At 41.5% G+C, this 17,778-nt stretch overlaps 1 protein-coding gene across 8 annotated transcripts in view; it reads right to left on the reverse strand.

Moving 5' to 3' along the window:
- Window positions 1-17,778, reverse strand: part of ECPAS (Ecm29 proteasome adaptor and scaffold) — an 81,841-nt gene that overhangs the window by 30,986 nt on the left and 33,077 nt on the right. For 6 of the 8 annotated variants that reach the window (XM_061632105.1, XM_061632079.1, XM_061632068.1 and 3 more), the window contains 12 exons: window positions 17,477-17,569; window positions 16,050-16,141; window positions 15,251-15,385; window positions 12,297-12,462; window positions 10,197-10,369; window positions 9,671-9,772; window positions 7,039-7,162; window positions 5,152-5,297; window positions 4,019-4,073; window positions 1,476-1,590; window positions 882-950; window positions 356-473 (listed from right to left, as the gene is read on the reverse strand). In XM_061632105.1, coding sequence (XP_061488089.1) covers window positions 356-473; window positions 882-950; window positions 1,476-1,590; window positions 4,019-4,073; window positions 5,152-5,297; window positions 7,039-7,162; window positions 9,671-9,772; window positions 10,197-10,369; window positions 12,297-12,462; window positions 15,251-15,385; window positions 16,050-16,141; window positions 17,477-17,569 — 1,388 coding nt within the window. The remainder of the gene's footprint in view (window positions 1-355; window positions 474-881; window positions 951-1,475; window positions 1,591-4,018; window positions 4,074-5,151; window positions 5,298-7,038; window positions 7,163-9,670; window positions 9,773-10,196; window positions 10,370-12,296; window positions 12,463-15,250; window positions 15,386-16,049; window positions 16,142-17,476; window positions 17,570-17,778) is intronic. The other 2 variants (XM_061632115.1, XM_061632087.1) reach the window with 1 other exon arrangement.

Below are 17,778 nucleotides of genomic sequence, written 5' to 3' on the forward strand. Positions count from 1 at the left end.
CATCGTTATTTATTTGGTAAATGTATAAGCCAATCTTTAGTATAAGACTTCCAGGGTGGCTGGAGTGTGGAGTGTGAAAGAGAGAAGGCCTGTGTAGTGCAAGGGATATGGCGCTAAGATGCAGCACATATGCACTCATGAATCTGGATTGCATAGTTTAATCCACTGGGACTGGTGGGCTACCTTGCAACAAGGATGGAACACCTTTTGATCCCTTCTAATTCTACAATCCTGGGCTTCAGATCACAATTCAAAAAGAGGGGACCAAATTCCTTCAAAGTGACCCTGAATGCACACACTATGATGGGTCTGTGTTGTTCTTTCATTCATGCTGCAGTAACCACAAATGAATTACCTTCCGAGAGTTCCACATTGCATGATGATTGGCCAAATTCATGAACTTGTACACCAAGTCTGGCTGATTGAGGTCACTAGCAAGCGAACAAAGCTCCTGGTAAGTAGAAAGACCCTGGCTTGGGAAAACAGAAATGAAAAATTAATGCCACTCTTTAAAATTCTCACAGAAATTATCACAAAATGTGGATGGTGTCAACGCAGCATCCTGGACATTTATTTAAATAACAGCTGTAAAGTTAGGTCAGATCTACAGCAGAGTACTTTTTCAAAACTTTTAATTGGCAAAAATTCCCAGTAAAACTGAACAAACAACCCAAAGTCTTCGGAATTAGTGCATTCATGATTCTAGAAGGAGAAAGAAAGAAAGAAAGAAAGAAAGAAAGAAAGAAAGAAAGAAAGAAAGAAAGAAAGAAAGAAAGAAAGAAAGAAAGAAAGAAAGAAAGAAAGAAAGAAAGAAAGAAAGAAAGATTTTCCAAATGTAAATGCTAGTTAGTCGAAACACTGCAATTAGTCAGTGAACTTACCCATCTGGAGTCTTGCCAAGGCCTGATCCCTGGAACATCACTGTTTCCCCAGTCACTTCATGCTTAACTCTGGAAAGAAAAGTATGCGTTTATAGACAAAACCAAGAACAACTGTAGTGCTAATTGGTATTTCAAAATCTCTCATGTGATATGGGGGGGAAGAGGAAGGAAGGAGAGCACTAGTCCCCCCCACCCCCACATTCCCATCACCCTCAATAAATTGAAGGTGTTAACTTTGCCAGTGGGAAGCCTTTTCTATTCATGCAAGCTTCCCACACAACTGAGATCCTGGTTTTCCAAGTTCTAAATTGCACTGGAAGCATAAGTAGTAAAAATTCCGATTCAGCAGTTATCCCTCCTATGTGTGGAGGTGATGAAGACAAGGGGAAGGATTTAAAAAGCCTACTCACTGGGTGACTGTTGGTGCCAGCAAATAGTTACCCAGATGTGGGCAGAGGGGCTTCAGGCCTTCCTTCCAGAAGTATCACTAAACAACCTATCTTTATGTTTAAGTCATTTATTTTCAAAGTGTCATGTTTTAAACCAGACTACCCTCCCCTACACACATTCCACATATAAGGGGTGCCAAAATACCTTTTCCCGGTCATAAGAGCTTCAACAAGAGTAGTAACCAGCTCCTGTTGATCTTGTTCACTACCAAGTTCGTATATCAAACCAAGGCCTTTAGAAGCAACATCTTGACTGAGTTCTACAAGAAACACAAAACAAATTCATACTAAGAGGGAATAACAATATAATAATAATAATATTAAGAATAAGAATAATATGAATATGTAATGTGCTTATAACCATAAAAATCAGGGCTCTAACACAATAACGAAGTTATAATAAAAGAAGTTTCAAACACATAAAAAGTACAGAACCTATAAAACCAAACAAGAGTTACAAACACCACAACTTTGAACTAGCAGAGACATTCAGGCTGTCAACATGATCCAGGAAATCACATGGGACAATCTAAAGTCTTGCATGGCTTCCTCTTCTTTCCTATGAAATAGAAACATAGCAACTCCCCATTGTGCTTCTGGAGCATTCCACTTTTCATAGAAGATTATGGGAAAGTTTTTGCACATTTGGACTGCATGCAGTCCTAAACTGCCACAGTGCAGGCTGTGCAACAGTTGCATGCACATCATAAGGTCTGGGAAGTTTGTACTGGAGATGACAACACATTAACATCTGGACTGCTAAACACAGAAAAGCAGGGATTATGGGAATGCTGACTCTCCATTTTATTGTGACTGTCTGTTCAGCAGGCCCGGCACCAGCAGACAGCCCTTCTTAGGTTGGGAGGGTGAAGCTCCTTCTCTATGATCCACATCAGCATCTGATCGCAGGGCCCAGCAATCAGACACTGCTGTGGATCATGAAGCAGGAGCTCCACCCTCCCAGGAAACCGTCCCCATGCAGGAAGCATGGGCTTAAATAGGCCTGCCCACTCCACCTATATCACATTCTAGTGAGCTGCACACACATGCCTACCATCACATCCAAGATGGGGGCAGGGCCATCCTTAAGAGGTTGGCACCCCTGCTGCCATCTTGGGTGATGGCAGACATGCATGCACAGTGTGCTAGCATGCTAATTCAGCAACATGGGAGGAATTTCAGCCCGCACTGCCTGCATTGGGAGGGGGTGTTGGGGAGCATGACAACACAGACCCGGGGCAGTCTGGTGCCCAAAGGCCCACTCATGCCTTGTGCTGGCCCTGCTATTCAGCAAGGTATAATCAATGCTAGTAAAAACTTTCATCGCATTTTTGGCTGTGCACATGCTTTGCTCCCTGCCCATCCCACAGTTAACTAGAATTGGTCTTGGTGGTCTGTTAAGGTCTCTGTTTCACACATTGATCCAACAGAAAAGTGTCACCTTATCTATTCCATGGCATTTATTTTCTGAAACCAACATGTCAATAACTGTCTATATTTTTCCTCCTCATAAACTAAAAACAGAGAATTTTGGAAATCGAATAGGTCATCTGATGTGGGGGGGGGGGAGAGAGAAAAACACTATTTAGGATGGCGTTACTTTCTCCATTAACATTCAACAGCTGTTTTACTTCACTGCATTGCTGAATGATAAACATATGTTATTTTTACATGTGACTGAAATAAATATATAGCGCAGAGTTTAAAAATAGCAATTCAAATGATGCTGTACTTGGATCAATATTTGGACCCCCCAAAATATCAAAATTAGAGGATATAACATGAATGTGAATTCCAGTAAAGCTATGCTTTTTAACATCTAATTTCAATATCACACTTTATTTTTTGAACTTATTTTTAAAATTGTGAAGTCATTAACACATCAACTGTATACATGTCTACTCAGAAGTAGTTCTATGGAATACACTCCCAGGTAAATGTGTATACAATTGCAGCCTAATTGCATTATGTCAGCTTTTCTCCATTTACAGTGCCTGATAATGACTTCAGTTTCTGATAAAGTACTGCAAGTTTTTAATTAAATGGCAAAATTGTATAAGAATTAGAATGCCCTCCCCAGGGAGGCCCATCTGGAGCACTCATTACTTTCATTTAGTAAGATTTTTTTTCACAGGTTTTACATGTTTAAAGAGAACTACTAATGTTCACATTATTGTTACTGAAACCATCATGGGCATTACAAAATGCCTATTTCACAGGACTAAGACTGATGATGCTCAGACTCACTCTCTCTCTAAAACAGGCAAAACATCCACAAATACAAAAGCCAACAGGCAAAAACAAGGCAAACAAAACAGACACACCCTACAAAACAAAACTGAGGAGAAAAAGAATAGCAAAACACTCCTTACAAAAAGCAGGCAAAAAAACCCAAAACACCACAGCCAGCCTAGGGCTAACAAGGTTAAAAACAAAACACCAACAAAACAAAAAATGGGTGGGACAGAGCACGGGGGGGCAGCACCAGGGGGGATGCGTGTGTGTGGGGGGCACTGTGATGATGTGGGCACCATGCTGGGGACCCTAGTGTTTAGTCTTCATGCTTTATTTTACAGGGTTTTTTTTTACAAGTGTTATTCTTACAACCTTGTTAGCCACTTTGGGAACATATCATTTGTGTTGAAAGTGTGAGATATAAAATGTAAAAGAAAGAAAAATTCTACTTACCATCACTGTCGGACAGAATGGATACAAATGAAGTTTGTATTTCTTTGAGATGAGACTACAAAAGAAGAGGAGGAAAAAAGAGGAGTTTTATGTTAGACTTATCCTACTACAAGGTCTGAAAAAGCCTTCCCACAAAACAAAATACAAATCTGTGTCCAAAAACCTATCTCCAGATTGAAGAAGGGAAACATATCACAGGGCAGGGAATTCATACACACTTATGAAGTGGTTTATCAGTTACCTTCTTTGCACAGTCAGGGTCTGGGAGAAAGTACACAGGAAACCAAGATTCATTCTCTATGTTACTGTGTTGCCTTCTTGCAAAGTGACAGCTGACCGGGCCCAAAGAGAATACTACCTCAAAGTCAATTTCTATGCTACTGAACGAAAGGAAAATAAACAAACCCCATGAAATGTGAACATGTAAGTGTGAATGTGTACATTTTCCAGTGTAACACATCCATTGTTCACCACTTTGCCAACACAAATCTTCAGTGTTTTAATGATAATGGCTATCAATTTCAATAAGGACCCCAACAAGTAGCCCTTGTATATTCTCAGGAGCTTTGGAAAAGTTACCTATCCATGAAAGCCAAAGGTTGGTATTGCTTATCCTCTTTTGTCCATCCAGGAATTGCACAAGAACAAGCAGAAAACCAGAAGACAGAAAAAGAGGCAAAAGACCCAGCCTGATTCTCATGTCATGCCAAACCATGGCTTAGCACAAACACGTAAGTTATGTGGACTCCCAGAAAAGAGGCCCCAGCCACTTTGCTTCTCCTTGGTAATTCTGCTGCTGTGCCAAGCTAAGCCATAGTTTGGATTAGCATGTCGTTCAAACCCAGGCTCGTGGTTTAGCTCTCTCCAGCCAAACCAAGATTTATCATATGATTTACAGTTTGTGGTTCAGATCACACTAAGCCAAACCATGGCTAAGCTCAGTGTGTAGCACAGCAGAGAATGACGAGGGAGGAGTTAGGTGGCCACAATCTTCTCTCCTGCAAACCACACCATGGCTTGGCTTAGCATGATGCAAGTCAGGCCAATGAGAAAGAACAAATAGAAAGCATGACAAGGGTACAAACTATTAACAAAACAGAGAGAGAGAGAGAGAGACTGATTTCTCTTCGTACCTTAATTTCTTTGTGGGTGCTGAGCTTCTTCACCAGTGACAAAAGCCAGATGCAGGATGCTTGCCTTACATGAGGATTGGGGCTGACAATGTGTTTATGCAAAATGACATCCAAGACCCAGGGGACCACATCATTAACTTTCACATCTATTGTAATTAAACAAATGTAGAGGGGGAGGAAAGATTATTACAAACAAAATAATTTGAAAAACTGAGGTTTGGGCCAGCACATATTGTTTTCAAGTTAGACATTCAGCATTCTGGCCCTTACTGGAGATTTGCCCCAATTCAGATGTCTTCCTGTAAGCTTGTGCTTAGGAAATGCTGCAGCACAGACTTTGAGTACTATAATGGGATCTAAATCATGGCTATGGTGGCTTTCCCCCCACTCAAGCTTCATTGTAAAAAAAATCCCCAAAACAATTACTTGGTTTTTGCCTACACAAATCTTGCAGTGTACAGAAATCAAGAACAAAAATATGTATAAGATTTATCCAATTTTTCTATAATCCAAACTAATTTTTTTCCTAAAAGCTAAATCCAGCATATCTGTGTGCAAGCAGCTGTAGCAACAAGGGGATACAGCTCTTACTGGATTGCTTGAATTCATTTAACTGCAGGGCTGCAGCTCAGTGGTAGAGCATCTGCCTTGCATGCAGAAGGGCTCAGGATCAATACCTGGCATCTCCAGGCAGGGCTGAGACAGATTCCCTGCCTGAAACCCTGGAGAGCCACTGCCAGTCAGTGTAGACAATACTGAGCTAGATGGACCAATAGTATGATTTGGCGGTATATGGCAGTTTCCTTGGTTCCAAAAGCTGTGAGGGAGCATGAGAGGGCCAGGGAGATGGGCATTCTGTGGCCTGCCCACCTTGCCCTTTCCTTACCTTGGGATATTTCCCAGCATGTAAACACCCTCCCCGCAACTGCAACCACGCTCTGCCTGAACCATCCAGGCAGAAGGGCCAGGCATTCTTGAGGTTTGTATGGCCCAGATGGCTGAAGACCCCGCTGGAAGGGCAGAGTGCTTTTGATTATAGCACTGGAATCTGCTACACACGTCACATCTAGCATATCAATGACATGAGCTTCCAGCATGCATAAGCCCTTTTTGAATAAAATCATCTTCTGTTGCCACTTTAAAAAGTATGAATTTTTAACTTGAGCTTTATTTTCATATTTTTGTAAACTGCTTTGAAAGGTTACTAATACCTGAAAGCAGTGTACAAATGTTTGAAATAAATAACCAACCAACCACCCGAGGAATGCTGGGGGAGGGAGGGTAACATGTATGCTTGCCCCCGGGTCTGTGCACTTAAGATAACTTTGCACACTGCCTTACAGGGACAAGGGATGGATTAGATTTTGCCTAGATTTGCAGCTTAAATCTGAAGTTTGGTCAAAAGAGAATTACTCATAAATTTAAACCCAAGCTTAGGTTTAAAACCTTGCTGAGTAAGTTTCAGAATCATATGAAGCAAACTCAGAATAATATGCAGACAAAGGCTAAGTATAATTTTGGAAATCTAGGTATGTTCAGCTGCACATGCTTTCCTCCTGTCAGTCCCATTCAAATACTTGCTTCATGCTCAGATGCTTAAAACTCACCTGGGATTAGGTGAAAAAAGGCCTGTATCCAGCCCTTTACCCTTGTATTATGATGTAATCAAAAAACTCTATAGGGTAGGATACAGGCCTAATCCCAGGTGACTATTACACATCTGAGCATGAATCAAGTATTTGAATGGGATGGGGAGATAAAAGAAACACAGGCAATTAGTTCCCACTGATACTGGTCTGGTACCGAACTCACAAAAAAGTGAAAAAGCACCGTATACACAACTGGTCACTGAAAGATTTTGTAGGTAATCCCCATACCCAAGCCTACCAGCAGGAGGAGTGTACTCTTCTTCAGTTACCATCCATGCATCACGCGCTGCTACAGAGCTGGTTCCTATTGCAGCACTAGTAATAGCTTCACCAACAGTAAACTGCAGTTCAATTTGCTTGGCCTGAGAGACACAACAGGAAGACACTTTCAACTTGGTCATTTGCAAGCCTATCAATTCTCCCTTGGCAAGATACCAATTCTGGCTATTATAGAGAGCAAAGGGAGATATGCACTCTTTGCTTAACTTCATGGATCAGATTTTCAAAACTGCTTTGAGTCATCTCCTCAGCTCATTCCTGTGTTTGGATGTTGACTCCAATAAAACTTAAAATGTTTGTATCATCTGTGAAAAAAATGTCCTGCAAACAGAAAGTTTTCCACCTAGCTAGATTTGCCAAGCAACATCACCCTAGAAAAGGCTTGAATCATTTAAACAAAGACAGAGCAGAGATGAACTGGCTGGCAAAGCTCACTTTTGGTTCCAATGGGAATGGGGAAATAAGAACAGTCATATGGAAGCAAAAATTAACCTGCTGCAAAAAGGAGGAAATTGGTCCCTAGCACCAGTCAGCCAATTTAAGTGAAGTAAGTGACATATTACTCCTGTTACAGGGGACTGGCTTGCAAGAGTACAGGGGAGGATATTACTTCCTTGCTGTTGTTATGTGCCTTCAAGTCAATTAGGACTTATGGCGACCCTATAAATCAGTGACCTCCAAGAGCATCTGTCATGAACCACCCTGTTCAGATCTTGTAAGTTCAGGTCTGTGGCTTCCTTTATGGAATCAATCCATCTCTTGTTTGGCCTTCCTCTTCTTCTACCCACTTCTGTTTTTCCCAGCATTATTGTCTTTTCTAGTGAATCATGTCTTCTCATGATGTGTCCAAAGTATGATAACCTCAGTTTCATCATTTTAGCTTCTAGTGATAGTTCTAGTTTAATTTGTTCTAACACCCAATTATTTGTCTTTTTCACAGTCCATGGTATGTGCAAAGTTCTCCAACACCACATTTCAAATGAGTTGATTTTTCTCTTATCCGCTTTTTTCTAATCTGATCCAAACACATGAAACTAGGCGTAGGAGGAAGGGACTCAGTAAAGTGTTTCCTTTCCAGGGAGGCTCTGCTTCATACTTTCAGGACATGTTTTCAGCAGCCTTGTAAATAAGACCACAAAAGTTACTAGCCTGTAAAAAAAATCTATACTAGCCTGCTTTTCATTCATAAGAGGGGCTGGCAGAGAAGCCTTTGCTTCATGACTAATCCAGCTGAGGAAGTGTGCTGGTGACAGAGGGACAGATTGATCCACACCTTTGCCACCAGCCTACTTGGTTTCTGTGTAGGCCCACAGAAAGGGGGATTGCCTCCTGTGCACCCCCCATCAAAGTGCAACAGGCTGCCAGAAGAGCAATAGAAAGGTCCAGGTCCTCCTGTGCCATCCGGCTTGGCTGGTTCCTATGCTGGGCACAGGACAAGGGGAAGACCTTCCTCTATGCCATGGACACAAAAACACGGGGGGGGGGGGTTAGCACACGCACAGATCGCTCCGCCCCTTCTCTGGCAGCCCACTCACTCACCTGGATACAATTTCGTATTACCCATGATGATCGGGTGAGTGCTTAAACTAAGGCTGGCTACAAAAAAACTGCCCTTATGTAACAGAACAAATCTTCAAAGAAAAAAGAAAAAGAACTACTGGTCCCTCTTAAAACAAGATCACAGATAATTCAGCCACTTGTATCCTTTTCAATGGTCAACTCTAGAGTAATGGGAGTAATATCATAAGAGACCAGGAGCAGACTGTGTGCTTGCGTGCTTCCTCCCCTCACCCTCTTTCCCAATGTTATTTCCATTTGCTATCTTTCACCAAGGCTGAGCATTATAACCACCATCAACCACAGTTAAAGCCAACCAAGATTCTTAATCAGCTTAAAGCCCTACTTGGCCTGGTTGTACTTAATTACTGTTAATGCTGCAGCCGATGAAAGGCTGAACTGTGGGTGGAAGGGAATTCACACTAGAGATGGGGGAATGAAATGCAGTTTGCAGCCTGCTCCTAGTCTGTTAACTCACAATTAAGAGACTGTTCATGTTAAGTCTCCACTGGAAAGGCTATTTTCTAAATGTGGACGGCTGCTCAAATTTAAGCTGACTTTTTGAGAGTTCCTTAGCATTTCCAGAAAGAATGCTCCATTGAAGAACAGCCAATAAGGATAGCAGGTAGAATTACAAATATTTTCTGACATGTTAACACTCTTGAAAGATATAATTTTGTTTACCATATTAAGGTAAACAGAAAGAAAAAGGTAGCAGGCAACAAGGTCAATAAAGAATATTCACAGTCAGAATGACAAGCCATCACATGACCCCAATTTGACAAGCACAAACACTCAATAAGGATGCAGAGATACTGAACACAGTGAGAACTGCTTCCACATCAATATCCACAATCTAAATAGCAGATGTTATTTCATATAAAAAAATTTACATTCAAAATTCACATATATGAAGGCTGGTATGTTACATCAACTTTGAAAAAATGGAACAGAACTGAAGATACTTGGCAAGTTACTAAACACCAATTTTAGCCAATTATTTTCATATTTAAAGAGTAATATTAGAGCATTACCTCTACGGAATCCATTAATCCTTGTAAGAGTAGCTTCTGGTGGGGGAAGTTTCCATCTCCTACTGGAAAGTAACCTAGTGTTTGTGTAGCTCGTTCTTTCATCTAAAAGAAACGAAAAGGAATTTTTAAAAAATGTCTGCCCATGTATAGGTGGGAAAACAAATCTCCTAACCTAAGTAATACATCAAGCTTATAGCACTAGCTGAAAGATCACAAGTTTGGCATAGCACACTGAGTCCAATATGTGCTGTGCCCATACTGTAAAAGGCATGAACCACTAACAGAAATGTGTGTCTGCCACAAGCTGTAGGATTTCCCTATACTACAAGCTTACCGTGAGTGCTCATCTGATCTGCTTCAATTAAAAAATTTAACACAACTTTCCACCCCTTTTCTTTACTGATAATCAGTTTTATAAACTTCAGTCTTTTACCCATAGGGAGAATTGTTTTTTTTCATCTACTTCACATGAGGAAACCTAGAAACAAATATGCATAAAGAAATAATGAACCATTACAAAAATTACCTTATTGGTTTCCTTGCCTGAAGGGATTCTGGCTAGTAAACTTTCAACAAGATGGAGTTTTGTAAATCCAGTGCCTTCATTGGGGATGGGGAGAGGGGCATTCCTCCCTATTTCCCCCAGTGCTGTACAAGCTGCTACTGCCAAAAGTGGGGAGGTACTATCCAAAAAGGAACCTAAGATAAAAACAAACAGGATGACTTTGAATTTCTCCTTTAAAAAAAACCAATTATTCAAAATTTACGGCACCCCAGAAGACAGCAAGACTGCCACTCTTCTGCAATAGGTATCATCAGGAACAAGTCAAAATATTATGCTGGAATAATGCCATATCCATAAAAAGAGTATTACTTCTACTGTGACAGAATCTCTTCTTTATCTAGTATCTTATATCAAAGACGGTCAATTTCCTTATTCTTAGGGGCCACTCCATTCTACAGACAGTGGTCTAGGGTGCACGGGGGCATATTTTGTAACATAAATTAGCTGCCCCAAGGAAGGGAGGCTTCATAACAATACTGGTATTATCTAAAAAGTAAGGGCTATGCAAGTTATGGAACAATGTGCTTGAAAAAAGCTGAGGCATTACATACAAAATCTCAAAGACGAAGTTTCACAGAAGAACTCTTTGATCATTAAAAAAAATCCCTAGCAATGAGAAAACATTATACTATTAAAATTTGATGGAGTAACTAGGGACCAATAAAAATATCCACCACTCAGTTAGCTATGCCAGCCATAAATAATAACCATCATCATACTCTCATATTCAGAAAGGTAACATTACTACATAAAAACAATAAAATTTCATTTTTCAGAATTCTACCAGCTGGAATTGTTTTATGTGAAGTACAGGCATACCCCGCTTAACGTTCGCGCGCTTCGCAGTAACATACTTTTATTGGCATGACGCTGCTGCCATCTAGTGGTGATTGTGTGCAGTACATGTGAAGACAATTGCTTCACTTAAAGTAGATTTTCACTTAAAGTATACTCTCCGGTCCCATTGCGAACGTTAAAGTGGGGTATGCCTGTATATTGGCCTGCTTGCCACCTTATCCTAAGCCAACCCATGGCTTAGCATAGACATGCAAATATGTGGCTTCGGGAGAGACTGCAGTCTCTTTACTTCCCCACAGTTGTGCCTCACTGAACAAAGTCATAGTTTGGCTTAGCATGCCATCTGAAATCAGGCTCATAGTTTAGCTCCAGGAGCCATAAGCCACAGGACAACCATGAACCGTAAACCGCAGGATAAACCTTGCTTACAGGTCATGGTTAATCTGGACAGCAGTAAACCACAAACACGGATTCAGACAACATACTCAGCCAAACCATGGCTTATTTCAGCGCAGCAGCAAAATGACTGGGGAGGAATGAAGTGCCCACAAGCTCCCATATTCATGTTATACCATTGTTTGCCTTAACATAATGTGCAAACCAGGCCCTTGTATAACAAGCTACACAAACTTAGTTTCATATTATGAACTGGTGCCAAAGCACCAAATAACAGTTGTGATTACCAAGTGATGGGTTTCAGATTACTACTGTGCTTTAATAGCTTTGTGGCAAAGCTCCTAGTTTGTTCACACAGCGTGGAATAGGGAGAACACAATGGACTGCCTTCAAGTTGATCCCGACTTATGGTGACCCTATGAATAGGGTTTTCATGGTAAGCGGTATTCAGAGGGGATTTACCATTGCCTCCCTCTGATGCTAGTCCTCTCCAGCTGGCAAGGGCCTGCTCAGCTTGCCACAGCTGCACAAGCCAGCCCCTTCCTTGTCCGCAACTGCCAGCTGGGGGACAACTGGGCTCCTTGAGACTATGTAGCTTGCCCACGGCTACACAGGTGGCAGGGCACGTAACCCCTGAGCCACTCACTGTGGGGGTGATCTTTAGCTGGCCCTTGACACCCAGGAGACACGAGCAGGGGGTTGAGCTCACACACTCTGGACTCCCAGCCAGGCTCTCCTCCCCACTGTGCTATACCAGCTATCCGGGAGAACACAATACAACGAGCTGAGAGAAGTTTCTTTTTCAGATCCAGAAATGGAACCAAATGGATCAAGAGAATAGTCAAAGTATGAAAGGTGTGGACTGACCTATAGTTTCCGTTGTTGACTTTATCAACTGGTCTTGTTCTGGAGCAACAATCGTATTTGGATCTCCTAAGTTATGCAGTTCTACCATCCTAGTTTTTCTCTTTGACAAATACCGTCCTACTGTGAATCCTAGAGCCATCAATGATCCATGTTGCATTTCCAGATTCTGTAGATATAAAGCAACAATCTCAAATGGAAATGCAAATCACTAAAGCAGAGGTTGTCAACCTTCCTGGACCAGAGGGCACATTTCAAATTTTAAGAAAGTACTGGGGGCACCAGTTACGAAATGGCTGCCATAGAGCCATGGCATAACACAAAATTAGAGAGTTGTCATGGAGAAGTTCAGGCCTGGCACCAACAGGCAGCCAGGTTAGGCACTGGCTGAGACCCCTGGCACTGGTGCTGGGCAGCTGTAGCTGCCACTCCACAATCCACGCTAGCATTGGGTGTGCATCCACAACCCGATGCTGACACAGATCACAGAGTGCTAAACACCCTCCCGGGAAACATATCGCCCCCCACCGGCACTGGCTGGCTGTGCAACTTCCTGTGGCGGCACATCAGTGCATACATACTTCCATCACCCAAGGTTGTGGTGGCAGGGGCATCAACACCCCCCCTCCCATTTTGCATGATGGTAGGCGTGCACACACATCATGCTAATCTGCTCACAGGACCGGGCGTATTTAAGGTCCCGGCAGCGGCAGCAGTGTTGCCACCAAGGACCCCTGAAGTCTGATTCCCAAGGACCCGCTGCAATCTGGTGCTGGCTCTGGAGGAGCTTTTCCCTTAATTGTATCATCATACTAGAAAAGGCTTGACCTGCTGAATTTCTGCCTGCCATACAGCTGTTGAAGGAACAAGAACCCTGTGTTTCCCCAATGCCAACCCTAAAACAAAGCCTGGGCTGCCATCCTATACCCACTTACCTGAATGTAAGTCTCATTTAACACAAAAAGACTTACTTCTGAGTAGACATGCATACCATTGTAGTGTTACATTAACTATACAGTGAATGCTTAATTAAGCCCTGGTCTTTAGCTTCTGCAAAGCAGGAAACATGCCAAAGCCACTTTGCAAAGTTTTCACATTTGCCTTTTAAGGGGAGGGGGATTCTTTAACATTCACACATACATATTGTGTAGTGGTATTTGCAGAAAATAACGTCTTCTAGACTCTAGGCCAGTGTTTCTCAACCTTTTTTTATTTTTTTTGTTGCTGGACTACAGTTCCCATAATTCCTGACCATTGGCCATGCTGACTGGGGCTGATGGGAGTTGTAGTCCAGCAACAAAAAAATAAAAAAAAGGTTGAGAAACACTGCTCTAGACACTATCTGATCTCAGGTCAAGCCAGCACCGAAAGATGCATCCTGGTTGACAGAGAAAAAGGAAGGGGAAACTATGAAGATTCCAAGGACGAGAAAAAAAAGACAGAAGCAGGAAAAGTGCACTAAAAGGGAAGGAAAAAACAACAGCTCCTTAGGACCCCAGGGATTCCTATTACCTGGAGTCCAAACAACTCACTTATCAATCACAGCTCTGACTTCACTCATTAGCTAATAACAATGACAGGCAGAAGCAACCAGGCTGGCTCATGTCACATAAATCACTTAGATGGGTACCTGCCTATTTTGTTCCATACCATTCTTTCTAGGAGGGCTAGAGACTCACTTAAGCAAGCAAGCTCAGTTTCTGGGCTACCTGCTGCGAGTGATGGGTTGGTGACCACTGCACTAAAGGATACATACCAGGATTTACAGCACCTTTGCCTTATAAGCATTTTTGCATACAATTAAGTCTATGACCTTCAATAGGTTATCTTACTCATCTAAAATGACATCCCGATTAATTCAACAGCGCTTAAATCTGCATGTATATACACACACGTTTCTGAAAACTGCAGACGGCAGACATTTTAGAAAAGGCACTTCACTCTTACACAAGAAAGAATGCATATTCTAAGATGGAGCCTGATGCAAAACCCACTTCAACTTGGCAAATTAAAAGCCTGCCAAAATAAAACAGCTTCACAAGCTGTCAGAAGGCATAAGAGAGGACATAATCCATACCTCATGGGACTAGCTGATCCATAATATTGGTGTGGCCACTGAAAAAGCCCTATCCCTTGTCCCAACCGACTGTGCTTCCACCAAATATACTCAGATGAAAACTAATTTATCACGTAAGATTTTCTTTCAAATCACATGGCAACCCTAGCTAGGACTGTAACTCTGGTCCTATCTCTAATATTGGAATGGTTAACATTCCAACTAACCTCAACATGGCTAAGAATTCTTCTCCTCTTATTCAAGTTGAAAGGCTTTGGGTGGCATCACAGAAAGTCATTCCGTTAGTGCAAGGACATCTGCCTGTGTAGCAAGGCTTTCTCTCCTCTCCCTGGAGAGTGAGGGAGCATCCAGAACAAATTTGGGAGATTGTGGGGGAATAAGTCCCATTGAGCTCAGTGGGACTTACTTCTGAGTAGAAATCCACAGGATTGCACTGCAAGTATGATTTCAATGGGGTCCATGATAAGTCTATGTATGGAGAACTATGGCTCCAAAATCCTCTTCTGTTTGATTTATACAGGATTTGTCAAAGTTAAAGAAAAAAAGGTCATACAGAAAAATACCTCAAAAATATTCCCTATTTCAAACACAGAACTATAAAGATATTTTACGATATCTGGTATGTAATTAAACAAATGTTAAGAAGGAAGGGTCAGGATGCCTCCTGTTTCTCCAATCACAGCCTGCCCAGTTTCCCCCACCCATGTTTTTTTTCAGATTCTTTTTGCTATTTTAATTATAGACAAACCATTGTTTTCCAAAATATTGATTAATTCAACTTTTTTAGATAAAAAAATCATTTGGGATGTACAGTAGCATTACTGTATTTCACAGTCATTAAAAGTTACAAAGAACAAGAAGGAAGGGCAACTGTGCTTACGTGATTGTCTTTTGCTGTTTTTATCAGGTGCTGAACAGAAGTTTTAAATTCATTTTCTGACACTGTTGACAACACTACTGAATAAAACAAAGCAGCCAGCTCCCGCATTTCTTCCTTATTAGTATTCATAAGGCTCTGAAAAGGTTAAAGGGAATAAAGGGCACATATCAAATATGTACAAAAATTAAATGTTAAATACACTTAACATTTTAATAGCATTTTAGCAGCAAAAACGATGATTCAGTGAGCCAAAGGTTCCATTGAGGGCACTTCTGAATGGCACTTTCCCCAAGTTGTAACTGTAGAAGCGAGCCTGAAAGAACCTCGCACCAACACAATTTCTGCAGGTAAGTTGACCATATCTGCTATGTTATTCCAATACAATGCAGACAGACACAGCGTGGAAAACAGAAGTAATCAGTACAGAACCAAGCCCCAAGAAGCCCTATTCCAATGTTTTAGTTGCTGCAATACTGTCGTACTAACACTGGATCCTTTTGCCTTTGAAAGTCATTTTCTAATACAAACAGCCTAAAAAGAAATTTTCATTTTTTTCATAACCCCTTTTCATTTTCATGCCATACCAATATCCCAATGGCTGACCTTTAAAACGAATCCCCAAGTGATTTACATAGAAGCCTCACCATGAACATATACTGGGCTAGTACAGGTGTGACACAGGCTACATGTTTGCCATTGCCAACAAATCAGAAGGCAAGCTTAGGGAGTGATATTACTGGAGTAAAATGCAACATTTACTGGAAAAAAAACTTGTAATTTCCAGAGGATTTTAACATACCTTTATCCAATCCATTTTGTCTACAAATCTTGCAGCTAATTTTTCAGGATAGACTGAAACCACCTCCAACAGACAGTACATGACTGGCAAACCTACACAGTATTATTTTTTTTTTTAAAAAAAGATATCACATTGATGTTATTCAAGGTCTGAAAATATGCAGAATTGTTTTTGGTATGCTCTTTCCTTTGTTGCCCATAAACAAACATGCCAATAATATTTCAAACTAATTTATAAAGCAACACTAAGATTGTGATTTTCTTTTATAATAGGACTAGGTATATTTTGCAAGTCAAACCATATGGCCAAAGAATATTATCTGACACTGAAGATGTATGCCATCGCATTTGCAAGCATGAGTTTTTAACAATGAGAATTAGTAATTTAGGGCGGAATCCAACTAATGCATCCCATCAGCGCAAGGACATCACTACCAAAAGTAATCCCCCCCCTTCCCCAAGTGTGCCCTCCACAAATCTGCTCCGGAAGATTGCAGGAACCTCTAGAACATGTTGGGGGGCGTGAAGGGGTAGGAATCTAGCAGGAATCTTTGCAGTGACAGGGCCATGACTTTGCCCTACACTGGAATCAGCCTTCACTTAAAAAAAAAAATCAAGGATTTTCAGGATGCAAAATTAAGAGCCAATTACGTTGCCATCCTAGCCCCTTCTGATCTGGGATTAAGACCCACTGCATCCAAAAGGACTTATACTTCCAAGTAAACATGGCTATGGCACTATTAGTCTCCTAAAACTGAGAGCCAAAATTGCCCAACTATGCCATATAACGATATGTCGTCCTGGGCTCTAACTGGGAGTAGGAGTAGGATATAAATCAATCAATCAATCAATAATAACAACTGGCAGAAAGATCAGGTGTGACACAACACATGCACAGCATTTCACCAACAGGACGAAATCCAACATCAGGATGCTCCAAAAACACTTAAGTCATTCTGCCCAATAGCAACACCCCCAGGGGCCCAGCATACTCATCACCAACATTTCACATGCGCTGACAAGTCACTTCTGGTGCTCCTAAATGCTCCAGAAACCTGAAGCAAGCTGCTGAAGCCAAGCCAAATGCTATCACTCATGACATACGCCTCACCCCAGACCAAGCCAAGAGAGGGAAATGCAATCCATGGGCTAAACCAGATTACCAATCTTTGAAGCCCAGAAAATATTGTCATCTCAAGGTCAAACTTCATTTGACTTTGAGGTACCCGTTTTGGAATAAGCAATTGTAACAGCTGAAACTAGTAGACACTTATAGCCAGATAATTCATAAAAATATTGTAAATCATTGGAGAAAATAAAAACAAAACTGATTGGATCTCTTTTACCTCCCTTAAAATAAGACAGAAATCTGAATGCAGCTCTCAAAACTGCATGACAGTTTGGGAAGCGAAACCAACAAGGACTCACCCACACCGAACCCGAAAGGAGGAAAGATGGAAGAATGAGCGGTGCAGCTGCCGAAATCCTGCAATACTGGAAGTGATGCCACTTCCGGTGTCGCTGTGATGAGAGGAAGTGATGTAAGAGGGGGATGGGGAAAGCCCAGAATGCTGGAGGCAATGGAAGGCATGATGAACAGTGAAAATACAAGGAGTCACCACTTGTATGGTTGCGAAGGCATGATTAGAAAATGTTAAAAAAAAAATATGAAGCAGCATGTGCAAGTTGACTCGTGAAAAGAAGTTAGCCACCCCTAGCTCTTTTTCTCT

The sequence above is a fragment of the Rhineura floridana genome, chromosome 1 (assembly GCF_030035675.1).
Source record: "Rhineura floridana isolate rRhiFlo1 chromosome 1, rRhiFlo1.hap2, whole genome shotgun sequence".
NCBI lineage: Eukaryota > Metazoa > Chordata > Lepidosauria > Squamata > Rhineuridae > Rhineura > Rhineura floridana.